The sequence below is a fragment of the Gasterosteus aculeatus genome, chromosome 11 (assembly GCF_964276395.1).
Source record: "Gasterosteus aculeatus chromosome 11, fGasAcu3.hap1.1, whole genome shotgun sequence".
Taxonomy (NCBI): domain Eukaryota; kingdom Metazoa; phylum Chordata; class Actinopteri; order Perciformes; family Gasterosteidae; genus Gasterosteus; species Gasterosteus aculeatus.
Window position 1 is genome coordinate 4984928 of NC_135699.1, and position 17147 is coordinate 5002074.

The window sequence follows — 17147 nt, forward strand, 5'->3', positions numbered from 1 at the left end:
CAGTAAAGCTTTTTTGTGTGAAGCTGTATTTATTTCTTTGGGTTTTCTTCCTCCCAGATGCTGAAGAGGAGCTGGAGGCCGAGCTAGAGGAGCAGGAGGAGCCCGAAGCGGCAGAGGAGGATGAAGAAGGTAAGGTCAGGAAAACCCAAAGCAGACGCACAATACACCAACCTGTCGATGCAAAAACATGAAAGCCCTGAGCCTGAAAGGGTTGTGCTCTGCTCTCCCATTGGCTGATTCTGGCTATCAGAGCTGCAGGTACGGCGCCGTGTACAACGAGCCCCAACACCCCCGAAGGGAATATTTGTTTAACCCTTAAAACACATAACAAGTATTCATTTGGAGCACACATTAGGGAGAAATAGAACTACTCATAGTCAGCTCACGTTTGCATGTTCACAGAGTGATTGGTACATGTCGAGGTCAGCGGTGACTTCCTGCAAGGGAAAATCCCAGTTATATCCTCAATTAAGGATAGATTATTAACCTTTCTGTACACACGGAAGACTTGTGAGATGATGGAATTATTTTTTCTCATTGCCTTCTGTTTTTCACCTTATCTTTGATTTGTCACTTTGTTTTTCCATCCTTTTCTTTTTTATGTCTCAATCGCCAAAAGTCTGAACCTGTCAAGAACGGCTTGGTGGAGGAAGGAACCGAGAGTTTGAAAACAAAAAGGAATTTAATGGTCAAAATGTTAAAAAAGCAAACCAGACAGGAACCAGGAACAAAACCCAGGGAACGACATCCAGGGAGGACGTGCAACATCCAGGGTTGAACAATCAACGTTCAGGAATGACGCGAGAAAGGACACATGACACACAGGGCTTAAATACACTGGGAGGTGCCGGTGAAAACAATCACGGGGGGGGGGACAGGATAAGGCAGGAAGTGAAGTTAACCCAGGGACACAGGAAACAAACCCACGCCGCGACAGAACCTTGCTCTCTTCCTTCCTCTCGTTTGTCAATGTCTTCATGTTATATTTTGATCGTATTTCATCGCCCCCTCAATCTGTTTTTTCTACCCTTCATCTCTCGTACCTTCTGTCCGGCATCTTTTTCTTCACCCTCCTTGCATCTTTCATTCTGTCTTCATGTGGTGGCTGGTCCCTCAGATCAAGACGCCCAGGAAGAAGGTGAGGAATGGTAGACGTGTGGTTCCTTAAAGGGCTTGAGATCCAACATCGGATTATTAAGAATTGATTTTCTTTGTTTTTCTTTAAATTATTATCTAACTAACTAAATTATCCACGACTTCTCCTTATGAATAATTAAAATGCTTGTACCTTCCACAAATCACTCCCATTAAAATATGTGTCCTTATGAATCAAAAACGACATCGTAAGTGATAGAAAGTATTGATAATCGCTAAAATAATTCAGAAAATGAATAAATAACGAGGCACCACCCTATAAACGGACTAATAACTAAACTATAAATCAAGTCTCATAATGGATATTCACTCATTAAGAGTGAAGGAATTGAAGGTTTGAGTTCATACACTGATGTGTTTCCAACCAGCATCACAGTACACAAGAAATCACAGAAAACTGCTCTTTAAAGTATAACAGGTGTTATTAAATGATTTCTCAACAACTTCTAGATTTTAAAATGGTCCTTCAACATGTTTCGTGGGAAACCTTTTCATTCACTCTTAATAATCAATATTTTTCCTTTTCTTTCTTTTTTTCTTTTCTTTCTCTCTTTCATCAACAGAAGAACGCCCCAAACCCAAGTATGTTCACATCCTCCGTCTGCAGTGGTTGTTTTTCTCCAAAAACTCCAACCCCCCACAAACTTCTATCTCTATTTTCTCCTTTTCCCTCAGACCCATGGTGCCTCAACACGTCGCTCCAAAGATTCCTGAGGGAGACCGGGTGGACTTTGATGTAAGTTGTGGAAAAGGAGATGAGACCTGATCTCTTTCCTTCCCTCCCTCCCTTCATAACTCAGAGAGGAACCACGGCTGTCGGCGCTGTAGTTTGAGAAAAGTCATGACCTCTGAAAAACAGGAGATCAGCTTCTGTTCGGCAGAGAGAGAGAACTCAAACTGCAGCCAGTTGACAACTTCTTTGTGTTTAAGGCAGTGTTGGAAACATTTTACAACCAGTTGTAGAGTCCTTTAAGAGGCAGGGTTCAATATAAAAAACAACAGGTTTCATGCTCATGCTGAGATGAAAGAAAGTCTGTGACCGTTTGCTCCAGTGGGCCTCTGGCATCCAGTTAAAAAGAAAGTCTGTGATTGTTTGCTCCAGTGGGCCTCTGGCATCCAGTTAAAAAGAAAGTATTTTTTTCAGAGGAGTGTTGCCTAATTGTTCCCATCTGCAGAACCTGAGTCACCTTATGCTGCTGTCATGTGCCTCTACGCTGCCGTGCTGTTGGATAATCCACATATTTGGGTTTTTATTACGTTGTTATGTTCTGAGAGTGGTGACAGAGAACGTAGTATTAGAACTTTAATATTCTCACATATTAAACTGGTACATTTATAACGTTTCTAACCTGTGTTGTTTAAGAACATTTATTGCAGTTTGTTTTATACACTTTTTGTTTCTTATTTCTAAGCCCTCTGAGGCAAATTTGTAATTTGCGATTTTGGGCTTTACAAAACAAAATGAATTGAATTGAGTCCAGAAAGTCTCCAAACCATTCTTGATTCAGCTGTCATCAGAGTCCTCACATCTTCCACAGAGTTTGATGCCACGCTGAGTGTTATAGAGGTGCTCGCATTCAAGCGTCCCGTTCTCCCACCAGGACATCCACAGAAAGCGCATGGAGAAGGACTTACTGGAGCTGCACACTCTGATCGACGTCCACTTTGACCAGAGGAAGAAGGACGAGGAAGAGCTCATCAGCCTCAAGGATCGGATTGTAAGTTTACTTAAGGGCCCTTTCACAACCTCCTTGTTTGTTTGAGTCTTCTTACTTGTGCTGTACTCTTAACAAGCGCGTAATACTTCTCTAGTGTTTTACTTGGGTAGGATTTTAAATTCAGGTCCGTTACTTGTGGTATTTTTACTTCACTGTGTTGGATTTGAACACATCTTCCACCACTGCCACATAGCATGTCAGGGATGGATGTCGATTAATATGATTGAATTTATTTATTACCTCTGAATGAGTTAAGACATTCTTTGACAAGATTTCATTTAGTTTTTATTCAAATGCTGCTTCACGTTTAATACATTTAAGAAAAATATTTGATGGGTTCTTCGCTTCACCCTCCATCAGGAGCGCCGTCGTTCAGAGAGAGCTGAGATCCAGAGGGTTAGAACGGAGAAGGAGAAGGACCGACAGAACAGGATTGCGGTAACAACACACACACACACACACACACACACGTTACACCCTTTTATGTGTTGTCACACAACGTATTTACTGTCACACAACTATACAACTTACATACATCCTTCTTCGTCCGTCAGGAGGAACGTCACAGAAAAGAGGAGGAGGAGGCCAAGAAGAAGGCCGAAGATGACCTCAAGAAGAAGAAAGTGCTGACTGGCATTGGAGCAAACTTTGGAGGCTTCCTGGCCAAGGTGTGCAGGCCCTCCCAGTGGAGCTCATGATAACAACCACGATGATGATGATGATCGGCCGTGTGCTTTTTCTGTCCCAGGCAGAGACGAGGAAGGGCAAGCGTCTGACGGGCAGAGAGGTCAAGAGGAAGACTCTGAACGAGAGACGGAAGCCGCTGTGCATCGACAACCTGAGGGAGGAGTCTCTCAAGTGAGTCTCCCCAAACCTGCACTAAATCAGAAGTCGGGCTGGGCGGTACGGCGGAAAACTCATATCACGGTATTTAGACAGATTCTGACGGTACTGACGGTGGCTTTTTCAAGTAAACACCGCTCCGCTCTTGGGCTCAAGTTGTGTGTTGTCTCTGGTCTCTCGTCGTTCCTCCTGTATCGCTCTTTCCCGCATTTTCACGTAGCAACAGAGTTACTTCTTGTTGTGAGCAGCACCCGGCATGCAGTTCGGCGGGGTCATTTTTATAAATGTACAATTATTAGTGCTACAAATTGTTTAAGCTGTTGTGTCGTGGTGTTTTACCCTGTTAAGGAGTTTTTGTTGTGGGTTATTCATTGTTGTTATAAAGTTATAACCACGACTCAATCAAAGCAGATAAGACAAGTAGCTAATTCTTCATGACGTATAAAAATGAATTCTGCGGCCTGACGAAGAGCATCGCCAGTTGTTACGGCGAAACGCGGTTCGGTACGTGAGAAATTCATGCCGTACGGATCCTAAACGTGGCCTTGTGGGTCCTACAGGGAGAAGGCCCAGGAGATGTGGAACTGCATCCAACAGCTGGAGTCTGAGAAGTTTGAGTTCATTGAGTACATGAAGCACCAGAAATACGAGGTAACTGTTTAGCTGAGTAACTTTGATATTTTTCCACCTGGACCCCATTTCCTCATGTTTTTTTGTGTAAAAGTGACACATTTTGAGCAACTGATTGCAACTCCTCACCGTGTTGTAAGTCCGTTCAAAGTGTCCCCACACCTTTGTACTCAGAAAAATGGTTTCTTAATCTTTCGCTTCATCAGTTTGTTATTGTTTGTGGGGAAATAGTTAGGAAATCTGGCGTTGCATTCAAAAATCTGTTAAATACTCAGCCCTGTTGTTGATTATCTGCACCGGCACTCCTCCCTCCAACTCTGTGATGTTTCCTTTGAGACCCCCAGGCAGCAGCGCACATTACACAATAACAAACACACTGACAGGATAATGGCGAAACATTCCATTTCCCTCTGCAGCGTTTTTTGCAAAAAGCCCACTTAGACAGAAATCATGATGAATTAGAGTTGAAAAATACCAAAGTTATCCTTTAAATCCCATTCTGAGCTCCTAAAGAACTGCAAAGAGTGTGAAAACGTGAATTTGTTTGGACAACAATATTGCATGCATTTTCCAGAAGGGATTCATTAATCATGAAAATAATCACAATGATGTGAATTCCTCCTTTCAGATCATCGTGCTGCTGAACAGAATCCAACACGCTCAGAAATTGTGAGTACTTACTTTTGTAAAAATAACAACACAACACATCATCCCTTCCTACGTCCTACATCCTCGTCGCATCCTTTCTTACTTTCCTCCTTCTCTCTCCCTCTCACAGTAAAAAGATCCACGGCAAAGGGAAAGTGGGCGGCCGCTGGAAGTAAAATGGACTTGAAAGAGAAAACAAGAACTGAAAGCAGTGTAGGGTTCACGCATCCTGCCGCTCTGTGGGCCTTTCCTGTGTGTGTGAGAGAGATATTTGATGTTTCTTGATGAATAAAGCGGCATGCACTCAATTTGGAGTTGTTGTGTGGATCACAACCCCATAATTGGTCTGTTTCTTATCTGCAGTGCAGCCAGTTTTATGGTTAAATGCGTTCTTTTACAGAACATGTAAAAAAAAATAGCGGGGTTTTCGGGGGCATGAAATGAAAGAGAGGCATTTTTAGGACGATGCCTGGAAGTCTGAAGTGTGGCCAAATGGTTTCCACAGCTCATTCCAATCAATCAATTGTTCATCAATTGTTATGTTCTGACCTGATAAAGTGCCTTATCACACCACCATAGCATGTTTAAAGTGCCTTATCACACCATAGCATGATAAAGTGCCTTATCACACCACCATAGCATGATAAAGTGCCTTATCACACCACCATAGCATGATAAAGTGCCTTATCACACCATCATAGCATGATAAAGTGCCTTATCACACCATCATAGCATGTTTAAAGTGCCTTATCACACCACCATAGCATGATAAAGTGCCTTATCACACCACCATAGCATGTTTAAAGTGCCTTATCACACCACCATAGCATGATAAAGTGCCTTATCACACCATCATAGCATGATAAAGTGCCTTATCACACCACCATAGCATGATAAAGTGCCTTATCACACCACCATAGCATGATAAAGTGCCTTATCACACCATCATAGCATGATAAAGTGCCTTATCACACCACCATAGCATGATAAAGTGCCTTATCACACCATCATAGCATGATAAAGTGCCTTATCACACCATCATAGCATGTTTAAAGTGCCTTATCACACCACCATAGCATGATAAAGTGCCTTATCACACCATCATAGCATGATAAAGTGCCTTATCACACCACCATAGCATGATAAAGTGCCTTATCACACCATCATAGCATGTTTAAAGTGCCTTATCACACCACCATAGCATGATAAAGTGCCTTATCACACCACCATAGCATGATAAAGTGCCTTATCACACCACCATAGCATGATAAAGTGCCTTATCACACCACCATAGCATGTTTAAAGTGCCTTATCACACCACCATAGCATGATAAAGTGCCTTATCACACCACCATAGCATGATAAAGTGCCTTATCGCACCACCATAGCATGTTTAAAGTGCCTTATCACACCACCATAGCATGATAAAGTGCCTTATCACACCACCATAGCATGATAAAGTGCCTTATCACACCACCATAGCATGTTTAAAGTGCCTTAGTAAGGTGACTTTTAGAGCTGCGACATGTTTCTAGCAACATATAGGATAGCCATAGTCCAATGAATCTCAGGAGGCTGTTGAAACATAAAGCGCTCCCTCTGGTGGATGAACACTGTCATTGTATCCCGATGGGACTGAAAACCCATCAACTGTGTAACTTCCTGCATACCAACTCCCCTTGGTTTAAACGGACCACTCTGTTGAATAAAGCGCTTCAATAACAGTAAACATGGGTAGCAATGGATCACCAATCAAACCACCGCTAAGGGCCAGAAATCAGTCATCTTCTACACTGCGTACACTTTAATAATATAATGTTGCTGTTGGGTGTGTTATCTTTTTTTTTTAGTTTAGTTGGAGTGCACAGATTGTTTTTCTTCTGTGGTAATGAAGTGTCCCTCCTCTCTTTTATTCCTGCCCCACATGCTTGGCTGCCTGGAACGAGGACAACACACACACACACACACACACACACACACACGAGAATCATGAAGTCCCCACTTTGTACAGAACAAAACCCTGAACATTGGAAATTGGGTCACTACTACAATACTGGATGGTTATGATCACAATCACAGGCCGGATGTGTCATTCATATTACATTACAAGTCATTTAAAGCGACTTACATTACACTTTAAACCCGTGGCTTTTTTTTTACATTTTGCCCAGGGAGCAATTAGGGGTTAGGTGAGACATGGGGCAGCCAGGACGCTTGAGACATGGGGCAGCCAGGACTCGAACCACCAACCTTGCGGTTCCCAGCGCGCCCGCTCTACCCCCTGCGCCACGACGACGGTTCGCATAAATTTGTTTCCCTCAAAATAACACACTTCTGGTGTGTGTGTGTGTGTGTGTGTGTGTGTGTGTGTGTGTGTGTGTGTGTGTGTGTGTGTGTGTGTGTGTGTGTGTGTGTGTGTGTGTGTGTGTGTGTGTGTGTGTGTGTATTTGAGAGAGTGTGTAAATCCGTCAGACCATCTGGAAAAGCTTTATTTGTCTCAAACTGAAAGTGAAAACAGCATTCCAGATTCTTTCATGATATACAATAAAACTCACTCACACTCACATAAACAAACTGCATGTGCAATCCCCAGATACTCCAAGCAGGATATCCACTCAATCCCACATGCGTTCACAATCAGTAAAAACATGTGACTGTGACGTGACCTTTCAGAGGAATGATCCAGTTTGGATGGTTTGCAGCTGGTTCTCATGGTACAGACGGGGGAAACATGACTTAAAGAAGCACGTACACTGTTACACACGCGGCTCTGCAGCCAGTTTAAACGTACTCCAAGTGAAAGAATGTCTGGGTTTTTTATTTTTGAAATTGTTTTTGAAAATACTATAGCTTACATATGATGGAAATAAACAGGGCATTCATTACATTAAAGAAGGTGTGGCTCTTCAAAATAAAGGTTATAAATAAAACAAAGATTATTAATTATTATGATTATTATTAACAGGGCATCCTTTTCATACATGAGGTTCAGAGAACTCTCCTCAACAGAAAGCCTGAGACACGCTGAGTTTGACTGATGAAGACATTCACCAGGCAAGAAAGTAAGACAATCGAACTGCATTATGGGAGGTGTAGTGTCCAGAGGTGTTAGTCAGGATGTCTTCCTTCAATTTTGACTTCTTTTTTTTTCTCTGTCTTATGCAAGTTTTCCAACTTTATGAAATGCAAAATTAAATTGCTGGAGTACCCTTTAAATACAGTCATTTAGTAAGTAGTAGAGTAGTAGTCAATGAGGGTACATTTTTTTTCATGAAATGAGCCGATACACAAACTCCATTTGAGCGTGTTGCAAGTACATATTATGTGAGCATTTCTTTAGTATTAAATCAACCTTTTGATAAAGAAATGTAAAGCGCACAAGAAGTCAAATAAAGAGATCCCTGAATGAAATAAGATCAAAAGAACATTGAAGACTACGATTCCAGTCAGAGGTAATTTCATAGAACATGCAGGGTTAGGATTGAAAAGGAAGGTTTCCCCTCACAGGCAGGTGACGCTGTATACGTGTGTGTGTGTGTGTGTGTGTGGTGGAGGGGGGGAGGGGGTATTTAGCGGATGGGGGCCTTCAGAGCAGCATCCACCTCCTCCTCCGGCTGCAGCGTGTGCCACTGGGCCACTGGGCGCCGCGGGTTGGCCAGCATGTCGGACCAGTGGCGCAGCCCGACGCCCGAGGCGCCGTAGCCCATCCAGCACTTGCCGATGGCGTCGTTGCTGCCCAGCTTGTCGTAGTCGTACACGGTGATCACCACCTGGAGTTTCTGTGGAGAAAGCGGAGGAGCGCGTCGGGCCAAGTGCTTCTGTGTATTTCGAGTCAGGCCGACAGGTGAAGTTTCACCAACCTGGATCTGGGAGAAGGGGATCTCGAAGCTGAAGCTCTCGTTGAAGTAAGGATTCAGAGTGTTCTGTTTGACGGACGTCTTCTTCTTCTTTAGTCGCTTGCCGTTGTGCTGCAGCACCACCTTCACAAAGGGATCTGAGAGAGAAAACGCGTCCTCAAGCCAGCGGACTAGAAGAGCCGCCGGGAAAACCCTGACTGCCATCCTTTACCTGACAGTCCTCCAACATCCATCTTCTTCAGGTTCTTGGCTTCCATGATGTTGATGGTCAGCTTTCCGGCCGTGGGGACGTAGCGCAGGGAGATGCAGATGTCTCCCAGCTTCTCTTGCTGTCGGGGACACAACGTTCAGTGTGCATGGTGGCAATGACGGCTAATTCGTCATGTTGTGTTTTTTATGTGGTTGCCCCGAACAAATCACGTACCTCCTCTTTCTCTCCTCCAACCAGATCCTTCCATTCTTGTATTGGCTGGGCGAGGTCTATACTGTTCATGGGGATCTTGATCTCGCCGATGACGTCGTGTTTACCGAAACGATCAAAGTCAAACACCTGCAGCACCAAAGTCTGACCGCCCAACTCGCTGTAGGGTATCTAAAGAGGGCAGAGAAAGAAAAGGCCAACGCTACGGTGCTCTGTACGCTTCGCAGCTCATGTTGGATTTTGTAAATAGCGTTTTCTCTCTCTCTCCGGTGTCGACGCACAGACCTTAAAGCTGAAGGTCTCATTGAAGACGGGACTGAGGTTCTTTCGCTGGACTTTGGTCTCAAACTTCTTCTTCTTGTCCGGCAGCATGTAGACTTTGACGTAGGGGTCTGACGTCCCGCCGAGGTCCATGGCGGCGAGATCCTGAGCCTGGAGGATGCCGACTATCAGCTGGAGAAGGAGGTGGAAATAAATCACGCGTGAGCCATTTCTTACGTGGAGCTTTGCTTTGGTTGGGTATTGAGAGGTTGGAGATTGGCGCGTGAGCGGTTGTGTGCGCGTGTACCTGGTTGTCATTGAAGTTATAGTCCAGGGAGTACTCCAGTTTGCCAAAGTTCTCCTTCTCCTCGTCTTCCTTTCCGTCCTCTCCCTCCTGGGAAACACGCGGCGTGGTTAGCGGTTAAAAGACAAAGTTATCAAGCCAACACATCTGGTACGCTGCTGTCTCCGCGGAGCACACAAATCCAGCTCAAGATGATCAACGTTGACTGACAGAGAAAAAGCTTTACATATTTTGCAGAGGCCTTTGTCCTTAAACATACCCTGTGGAGCTTTGTCACTATATGAAGCAATGTTTGCATGAGTGAGCCCCAATTAGTTGGAAGCGAGTTCAGTGTTTAGGTGAGTAATATTAAATATGAACATTTCTTTGGTTTGTTAACAAGAAAACCACACAGGGCATCTTTAAAGTTCCACTGTAGTTTTCCCCAGTGCCCTTTGATGATCATACTCACGGTTGTCACGAACAAGCATCAGGCGTAGAAGGATAGATAAAAAGATCCTTTTAGTTTTGCAACATGTAAAATGTACCGTTTTCTATGTCGACGCCTGTTGCCACAAGCTTTGCCGGTTAACAGGGAGCAGCAGCTGACAGTTTAAAGCTGTCAATTCATCCATTACTAGTGTCGACCTGGATAAAACCCCTCTAGCTGTGGAGGGTGTAGCTCCTACTGCTGCTAACATCTGCCGGCCCGTGGGGTCGGTCAGCCACTGTGCTTCCTCTGATACACGTGTCCCCTGTTGCATCCTTTGACGATATTTAATCCCCTTTCTTCTGGTTAGCTTAGCATTAGCTAATGGGAGTAAAAGAAACCCCTCTCATTTTAATCTCTGCAGGAAAGAGAATAAGTATATAACCCACGTTAAAGTGTACCTCTAAAACAAACAATGGGAACCCCGGTCCTTGTACCCACAATAGTTTTCAGTTAAATACAATTTAAGGTACAACTCACAACTGTTTGAATATTAAACCAGCCAAAATACTCAAACCCAGTTACCTCTGCTTACTGTGTAGAAGTATTATTAAGTATTACTATTTCACAAAACTGCTCTGCAAGTGCATTGTCACCAGAATTACCATGTGACACCCCAGGACCACCCAACACAGGACCCCTGTAGGCCCTTTCTCACCTTCTTGTCCTCTCCATCCTCTCCATCCTTGTCCTTCTTCCTGCGCCCTCGCCCTCCTTTCCTCTCGCGGACCTTCTTGGGCTTCTTGCCCTTGTTGCAGCACTTCCTATAGATGCAGAATCCCATGCTGGCGACAAGGGCGAGGACCACGAACACAATGGCGCCCACAGCCCACATGGGCACTGCAGAAAGGAGGCACAGGACATGTGATGCAGACTCATCGGATGTAAAAAAAAGGTGACAAGAAGAAGAAGAAGAAGAAGCCCTGAAGAATACGTTGTTCTTTGAAATAGGAACGACTGAATGGGACAAGAAATGCGATGGACTTACTCTTGAGTTTATGATCTTGAAGAGCAGAGTGATGACATGAAGACATGAGAGAGGACAGAACGAAGGAATGAAACACATGAGGATTAAACGGGAGATGACATGATGGTGATGCTGTGGGTGTGTTTCCATGTGCATTACAGTTGTGTGTGTGTGTGTGTGTGTGTGTGTATGTGCTCACTTGGCAGGTGCGTGAGCTCATTGAAGAACTTGCTCTTCATGCTGCTGAACTGGTGGTTGGAGTGGTGCGAGGGCGGCGCCGGCCGCTCCTTCTCCTCCTCCTCGGCCGCCCTGCGGAGCCGACCGCCGGCCTCGCTGACCAGTCGCATCGCCGCTGTGCGAGACGCAAGCAGAGCAGACAACCAACGGTCAGCCTCCAAAGACCCTTTTGAGACATTAAACAAGTCTTCCACAGACCACTCAGCCCCTCTGAGAGCTAAAAACAAATCGGTTCTCTCTTCAGATGTGTCCTTCATTCAAACCTGCTGCTGCTCGACCTTTCACCTGCTTTTAATCTCTTTAATCCTCTCACACTCTCCTTCCTCCCACCATTAAGTCTCTAGCGTCAAGCATCTCACGCAAAGACAACTATCCTCACTTTACAATTCCAGGGGTGAATCAAGTACTCGGATCCTTTGTACTTTAGTCGAGGTACCAACATATTGAACAATGCAACGATCGAATAATGTTAAAATGTTACTGTGGAGCCGATTGAAATTGCTTTATGCAACTTCTGGTAGTTTGATCTGTAACAGTGAACAGCTAATCATACTAATCATACAGCAGGACAACGTGTAGCTAGAGTTGTTTGATGTTATCTCCTGAAACATAGTGAAGCAGAAGTATAATGTAGCTGTATAACGACACGGATAAAGTGAGGAGCCCTCAGAGTGACGCCTGAACACTCAGCCTGTAGCATTTCCACAGCAGCTTGAGTAGAAAGTAATGTTACTTCAGTCAGTTAGTAAATCAGCCTGCAGTCAAACTAAGTGAACTTCCATTTGAGCGCTGATGTAGATTTTAGATGTTTTGGCGTAAACCATTTTAAAGACATGATTTTAAATTGCACATAAGGGGAATGATGTCCTATCCCCAAATAGCCCAAGATATCTTTTATTTGTGCTAATGCTGATCAACTGAGGGGGAAAAAAACATTCATGTCACCCTCCAACATGCAGTCACAGACCGGATAACAGTCGAGTAAAGCTTCTGTAACCTTTAAAGGACTCTACTTGTACAGCTTCAACACGTGACGTCATCATTCACACACATGATGAGCTACCATACATCTACATGTACACACATCATACCATCTTCATCCTTTACGTTTGTTCATCCCAAGTTCTTTCCTTCCCTATCTGCTCCTCCTTCTCAACCTTTCCTTGCTCCCTGCTTCCTTGCCATGATGGCAGCGTGTCAGGAAAGAGTAAAACCTGAGCTCAGAATAATCCCAATGACTTTGGGACAGCTAGGCCGGTGCACGCACACACACACACACACACACACACACACACACACACACACACACACACACACACACACACACATGCATACAAAGCATACCAATCACATTAACTATGTAAATGTGGCACGTGACGACATTATCCCAATGGACAATTTGGAAAACAATGGGAAATTTTCAATGAATTAATTCTATATTATCTATTACTCTTGAATTTGTTCTGTTTCCAAACCCCGCGTGCAGTCTATGCTTTCCTGAGGCACACTGTGACTTTTCATCAGGTCCAGGCTTGATTGTGGTATTAAGTGCAACTAGAAAACTGGGTTTGCCTTCTGCCAAACGATCCCTTCCTGTGACCCTGTGGAGAAGCAATGCAGCGAGTAGAAACATCGCATTCTGGCAATAATGACAATCTCTATTGTGAGATTGTCAGTTGCTGACATTTAAACACACATACATGCCCCGCCCACAGCGGACGTCCCTCTGTCACCGCGCAACGACGTAACAAGATAAATTGCCAAAGGTAATCCCAAAATCCCTCGGCTTAAACAAATTAAGGACATTTTGCCTCTCTGCTCCCCCCCTTCTCTCCGTCCACCATCTCCCTTCTGTTTTCCACCTCTGTCTGTTATTCATCCTCCCTCACGACAGCTGGAGTAGATAAAGCCACGCTCAGATGTACACACACATCCTATTGCTGTAATGAGATGTGATTTGTGTGGCGAGCCGTGTTGCATTGACCCTGTGCAGCAGCAGCGCTTAAGGGAGGAGACCTCAGTGTGCAAAGAAACAATGATGATGATAATAATAATAATAATAATGATACGGATCTACAGATATAGATATAGGGATGAATCACTCTGCTAATTTATCATATGACGGTCATGTTTTAACTGACATAGTTAGATTGTTTTTTCTGACCACATGAAACATTGATCTTTTTTCCTTTTCATGACCAAACTATTCACCTTTTTCCACCAACAACTGTCTGATTGTAGAATCCGCTAAAACAGTTTATGAATAAAACGCACACATGAGATACATTTACACAATTAAATGCAGTTAAAAGAATGAAGATAGCCAGTGGAACCTCCAGTAAATGACAGCGACACACTCAATAAGATCATCCTCAACACATTCGATACAACCTGTGTGTCATTCTGCTGCAGGGGCCCTGATTGTTGCACAATGACATTTTAGCACTAATTCAGAACAGCCCAAAATCCACATGATTCACTGAAACGGTTATCTGGGTCACGGAAGATTTAGGCCGAGCTGCCGCCAAATTCTTAACTTCAGTGAGTCAGAAACCTGGTCAGGTTTACTGAGTGAGACTAGTGTCAGGATGTGGAAATCACGCTGATATGTGAAAAATCCCAACGATTTCTGCCTCCCGGGTTATAAATCTGGGAAACCAACTGTTTCCTGAAATTTAGTTGGTGAGCAAAAACTGGTTTGAGTTATGGGTCCTGAAAGGCAAAAGTCAGGTATGTACAGTGATTAACTACTAATGTTGTGGACGAACGTGTCTGTAGAAAGCCACGGACACGTGGTTGGTTCCGAATCAACATCCTGTAGGAAAGAACAACGTCACTCACATCGAACAAAGGCCTGACCGCGAACAATGAAGCCTGAGTCATCGTGTGGGAGAACGAGCCAACGCTGGCATTGTAGGTTTGATTATAAGCTTTCAGCGACATCTCGCTGCCTTCATACACCAAAATGTCCTTCCTGAAGGAGCGAGACAGCACGAGGGCCTCGCGTCCTCTGTGCTTCTGTCGCTCTCCTGGTTGGCGTCCTCGTGAGCCCACACTGAAATATCTCCATCTCTTTTTCTTGGTTTTCAGGGTCCCCTGAGGATGCATCTGTGGACGCTGGTGATTCTCACCTTCCCGTAGAGGTGGAAATGTTTTTCACGTCCAAGGTTGGAGACCACTTCAAATCGCCATTAAAAAATGACCGATAACAAAAGCTGCCAACTGAATGTAGCGGGTCGAAGTATAAAGCAAAGTAACCGAAGTATTAGTACATAATTAATGTGCTTAAAGAGGCACACGTAGTTACTTTCTACCACTGATTCAAATGAAAGACTTGGAGGGGAACAGCCGTGGTAAAGTCAAGGCCCCGTTAGGCGTCGCACACTGCAGGCATTCACATATTCACACACATGAGGGCAACGTTGGCAATTGTTGACAACTAAATCTCAAAGCCAAACATTATATTATTAGAAGTGTGACTGAGAGAAGAACCAATACAGCTCATTTGCTCCTCACATCAGGTCAAAGAAACCGTTTCACACATTTTGAGAGATCACTTTCTTTTTTTTTGCTTTCTTCATTCAAACTGACTCATTTCATTTGAGACATACTTAATTGGCATGAGCTGAATTCAGTGGTTGTTATTGGAGACCTACCTCCATTGACGACATCATCATTGACATTGACATAAGGATTGGTGTATCTCTGAATAAATACACTCTTTCTAGGTTGCGTTTGTCTATTTGTATTAAATGTCATCTTTGGTTATTTGACGAAGCTTTGTAGAGCTTCTGAAACTGTCCTAAAATCTGATCTGGCAGCACCGCGAGAGAGAGGTATCCATATTTATATGTCATTCACGGGTGAATAAGCCTATTTCCTAAAATGAAAACCGTTTTCCCCCGAGGCTCTTAGTTGTTAGTCTGAGATCTGAAGCGTTGTACAAAAAGACGAAAACGTCAGAAACACACAAAACTTCGAGGCGATAGAGTGAAAGTTAATAACAGACAGCGCGTCACATTGTGTGATTGTGCTGTGCGGTAAACATCAGAGTGTGTGTGAGTGCACGTGAACACAGAGCCTGTAAATAGAATTGCATTAGCCTGCCTTAATCCACTTCAACTAATCTCTGGCTGGTTTGGAAAACATCGTCCACTATGCGGGAAATCAAATGTTCCTCTCATGCTGCAATCTTTCAATCAGATATTACATCAATATTACCAATAAAGTGTTACATCCAATATATTATAATTAACCCTGTGCTCCCTGGGAGCATTGCAGCTTCTTAACGGATTTACAGCAGGACCGAAATACACCAGAGAGGAAAAGTAAATGGAATGACTCCTTAATGGATCTAATTAAATATATCAATACATATTTCATCATCAAGTCCTTTTCAAGAGATTTGTTCCCCAGCTTAGTAAATCCAATGGCTTGCTTTTCCCTTTTCCATTCATTATGAATTTAATAACTTAATGCTTTTGACATTTTGTCTGAAATAATATTTTTTACAAAAAACTAATTTAGGTATTCTAACAAATTAACTAATAATATAATAAAAAATGTAAACAGGATGCAACTCACCTTATTTAGTGCCGGTCCCTCTAAGTTCTTTTGGCTTTTATGTTATTTGACCTCATCCACATACTACTCTTGATAAATCCACCACCACTGACTGATGAGGCGTGTTGCACAGAACTCCCTCTGTCCCTCCCCTCCCCCGTCTGTGTTAATCTCCCTCACTCACTGCCAACTACTTACCTACACTGCAGAAAAGATCCCCAAGAACCACTTCATCTAAAACTGTGCCTTTTAAATCTTTAGCATCTTGCACACATCACATGGAACGCTTTACAATGATCAGGTACAACTTCAACCAGTGTGCCACTCCGTCTCAGGAGGGAATCAGGCTCAGATCAGACAGATCAGAGACGCTTGCTATGTGTAATCATTTTGTCCCACTTGCAGGTTCAGCTCAGAAGCTACTTTCTAGTTCATATGTTACAATGTCCTTGTCGTCCCTACAACTCTTAATAGGCTGAAACGGTGAAGGGATACAAAATACTTCATCGAATTATGAGAAGGGATGAAATCAGACAAGAGAACGACTCAAATCGTGGAATATCTGAAAATAGGCTGAAAATAAGAGACCATGAGCCCAAATCCTCAGACGTTGGAGCCTGAAGAAGGTTTTAGTACTTAGAAGTAGAGTTAAGCTGCCCAGCCGGCTTCAGCACCCTGGACAGTGGCGGCTAAATTAACCCCCCGGATACATATAGTTGATCGAGATCTATACATGTATAGATATAGATCTATACATACATAGATCTATATCTATACACGCGTATATATCTATTGTTCATTCAACCGTCTGAGAGATTCACTCTGCTGTTATCTGACCAGTAATTAGGTAGATTTTTGGGGTACTTGTACTTTTGTGTGATTTTACTCATGTAATCTACTTCGCCTCTTTTAAAATCAAGTTGCTATTGAGTGTGCTCACAATTTCAAATAATATTCAAACCGCCAGATTTTTTTTTTTTTTCAATGCAAACCCTTCTTGGCTGTCAGATGGCGCCCGCGCCAATTATTCTAGGACGTAATATAAGCAAAGGCCAACTCGCTGCTGCAGCAGGC

At 43.6% G+C, this 17147-nt stretch overlaps 2 protein-coding genes across 6 annotated transcripts; one reads left to right on the forward strand and one right to left on the reverse strand.

The window, feature by feature from the left end:
* The first annotated feature begins 57 nt into the window (after positions 1 to 57).
* Positions 58 to 5302, forward strand: tnnt1 (troponin T type 1 (skeletal, slow)). Of its 3 annotated transcripts, none has more exons than XM_040192047.2 (11): positions 58 to 129; positions 620 to 1138; positions 1719 to 1737; positions 1831 to 1891; positions 2757 to 2873; positions 3234 to 3311; positions 3428 to 3541; positions 3622 to 3731; positions 4277 to 4367; positions 4975 to 5015; positions 5125 to 5302. In XM_040192047.2, the coding sequence occupies exons 2-11, from the start codon at positions 796 to 798 to the stop codon at positions 5168 to 5170; spliced, it is 1020 nt and encodes a 339-aa protein (XP_040047981.2). In that variant the 5' UTR covers positions 58 to 129; positions 620 to 795; the 3' UTR covers positions 5171 to 5302. The 3 variants fall into 3 exon arrangements, with proteins under 3 accessions (XP_040047981.2, XP_040047984.2, XP_077940691.1); XM_040192050.2 differs by having other exon boundaries at positions 1118 to 1138; XM_078084565.1 differs by lacking the exon at positions 620 to 1138 and having other exon boundaries at positions 59 to 129.
* A 2163-nt stretch (positions 5303 to 7465) lies between these two features.
* syt5a (synaptotagmin Va) lies at positions 7466 to 16248 on the reverse strand. Of its 3 annotated transcripts, none has more exons than XM_078084564.1 (10): positions 16095 to 16226; positions 11473 to 11625; positions 11295 to 11309; positions 10965 to 11146; positions 9841 to 9924; positions 9558 to 9725; positions 9276 to 9443; positions 9063 to 9180; positions 8855 to 8988; positions 7466 to 8773 (listed from the first exon to the last, which is right to left on the reverse strand). In XM_078084564.1, exons 2-10 carry the CDS (start codon positions 11618 to 11620, stop codon positions 8564 to 8566), a joined length of 1227 nt encoding a protein of 408 aa, XP_077940690.1. In that variant the 5' UTR covers positions 11621 to 11625; positions 16095 to 16226; the 3' UTR covers positions 7466 to 8563. The 3 variants fall into 3 exon arrangements, with proteins under 3 accessions (XP_077940690.1, XP_040046721.2, XP_040046722.2); XM_040190787.2 differs by having other exon boundaries at positions 9841 to 9927; XM_040190788.2 differs by lacking the exon at positions 11295 to 11309 and having other exon boundaries at positions 9841 to 9927; positions 16095 to 16248.
* Positions 16249 to 17147: the final 899 nt, after the last annotated feature.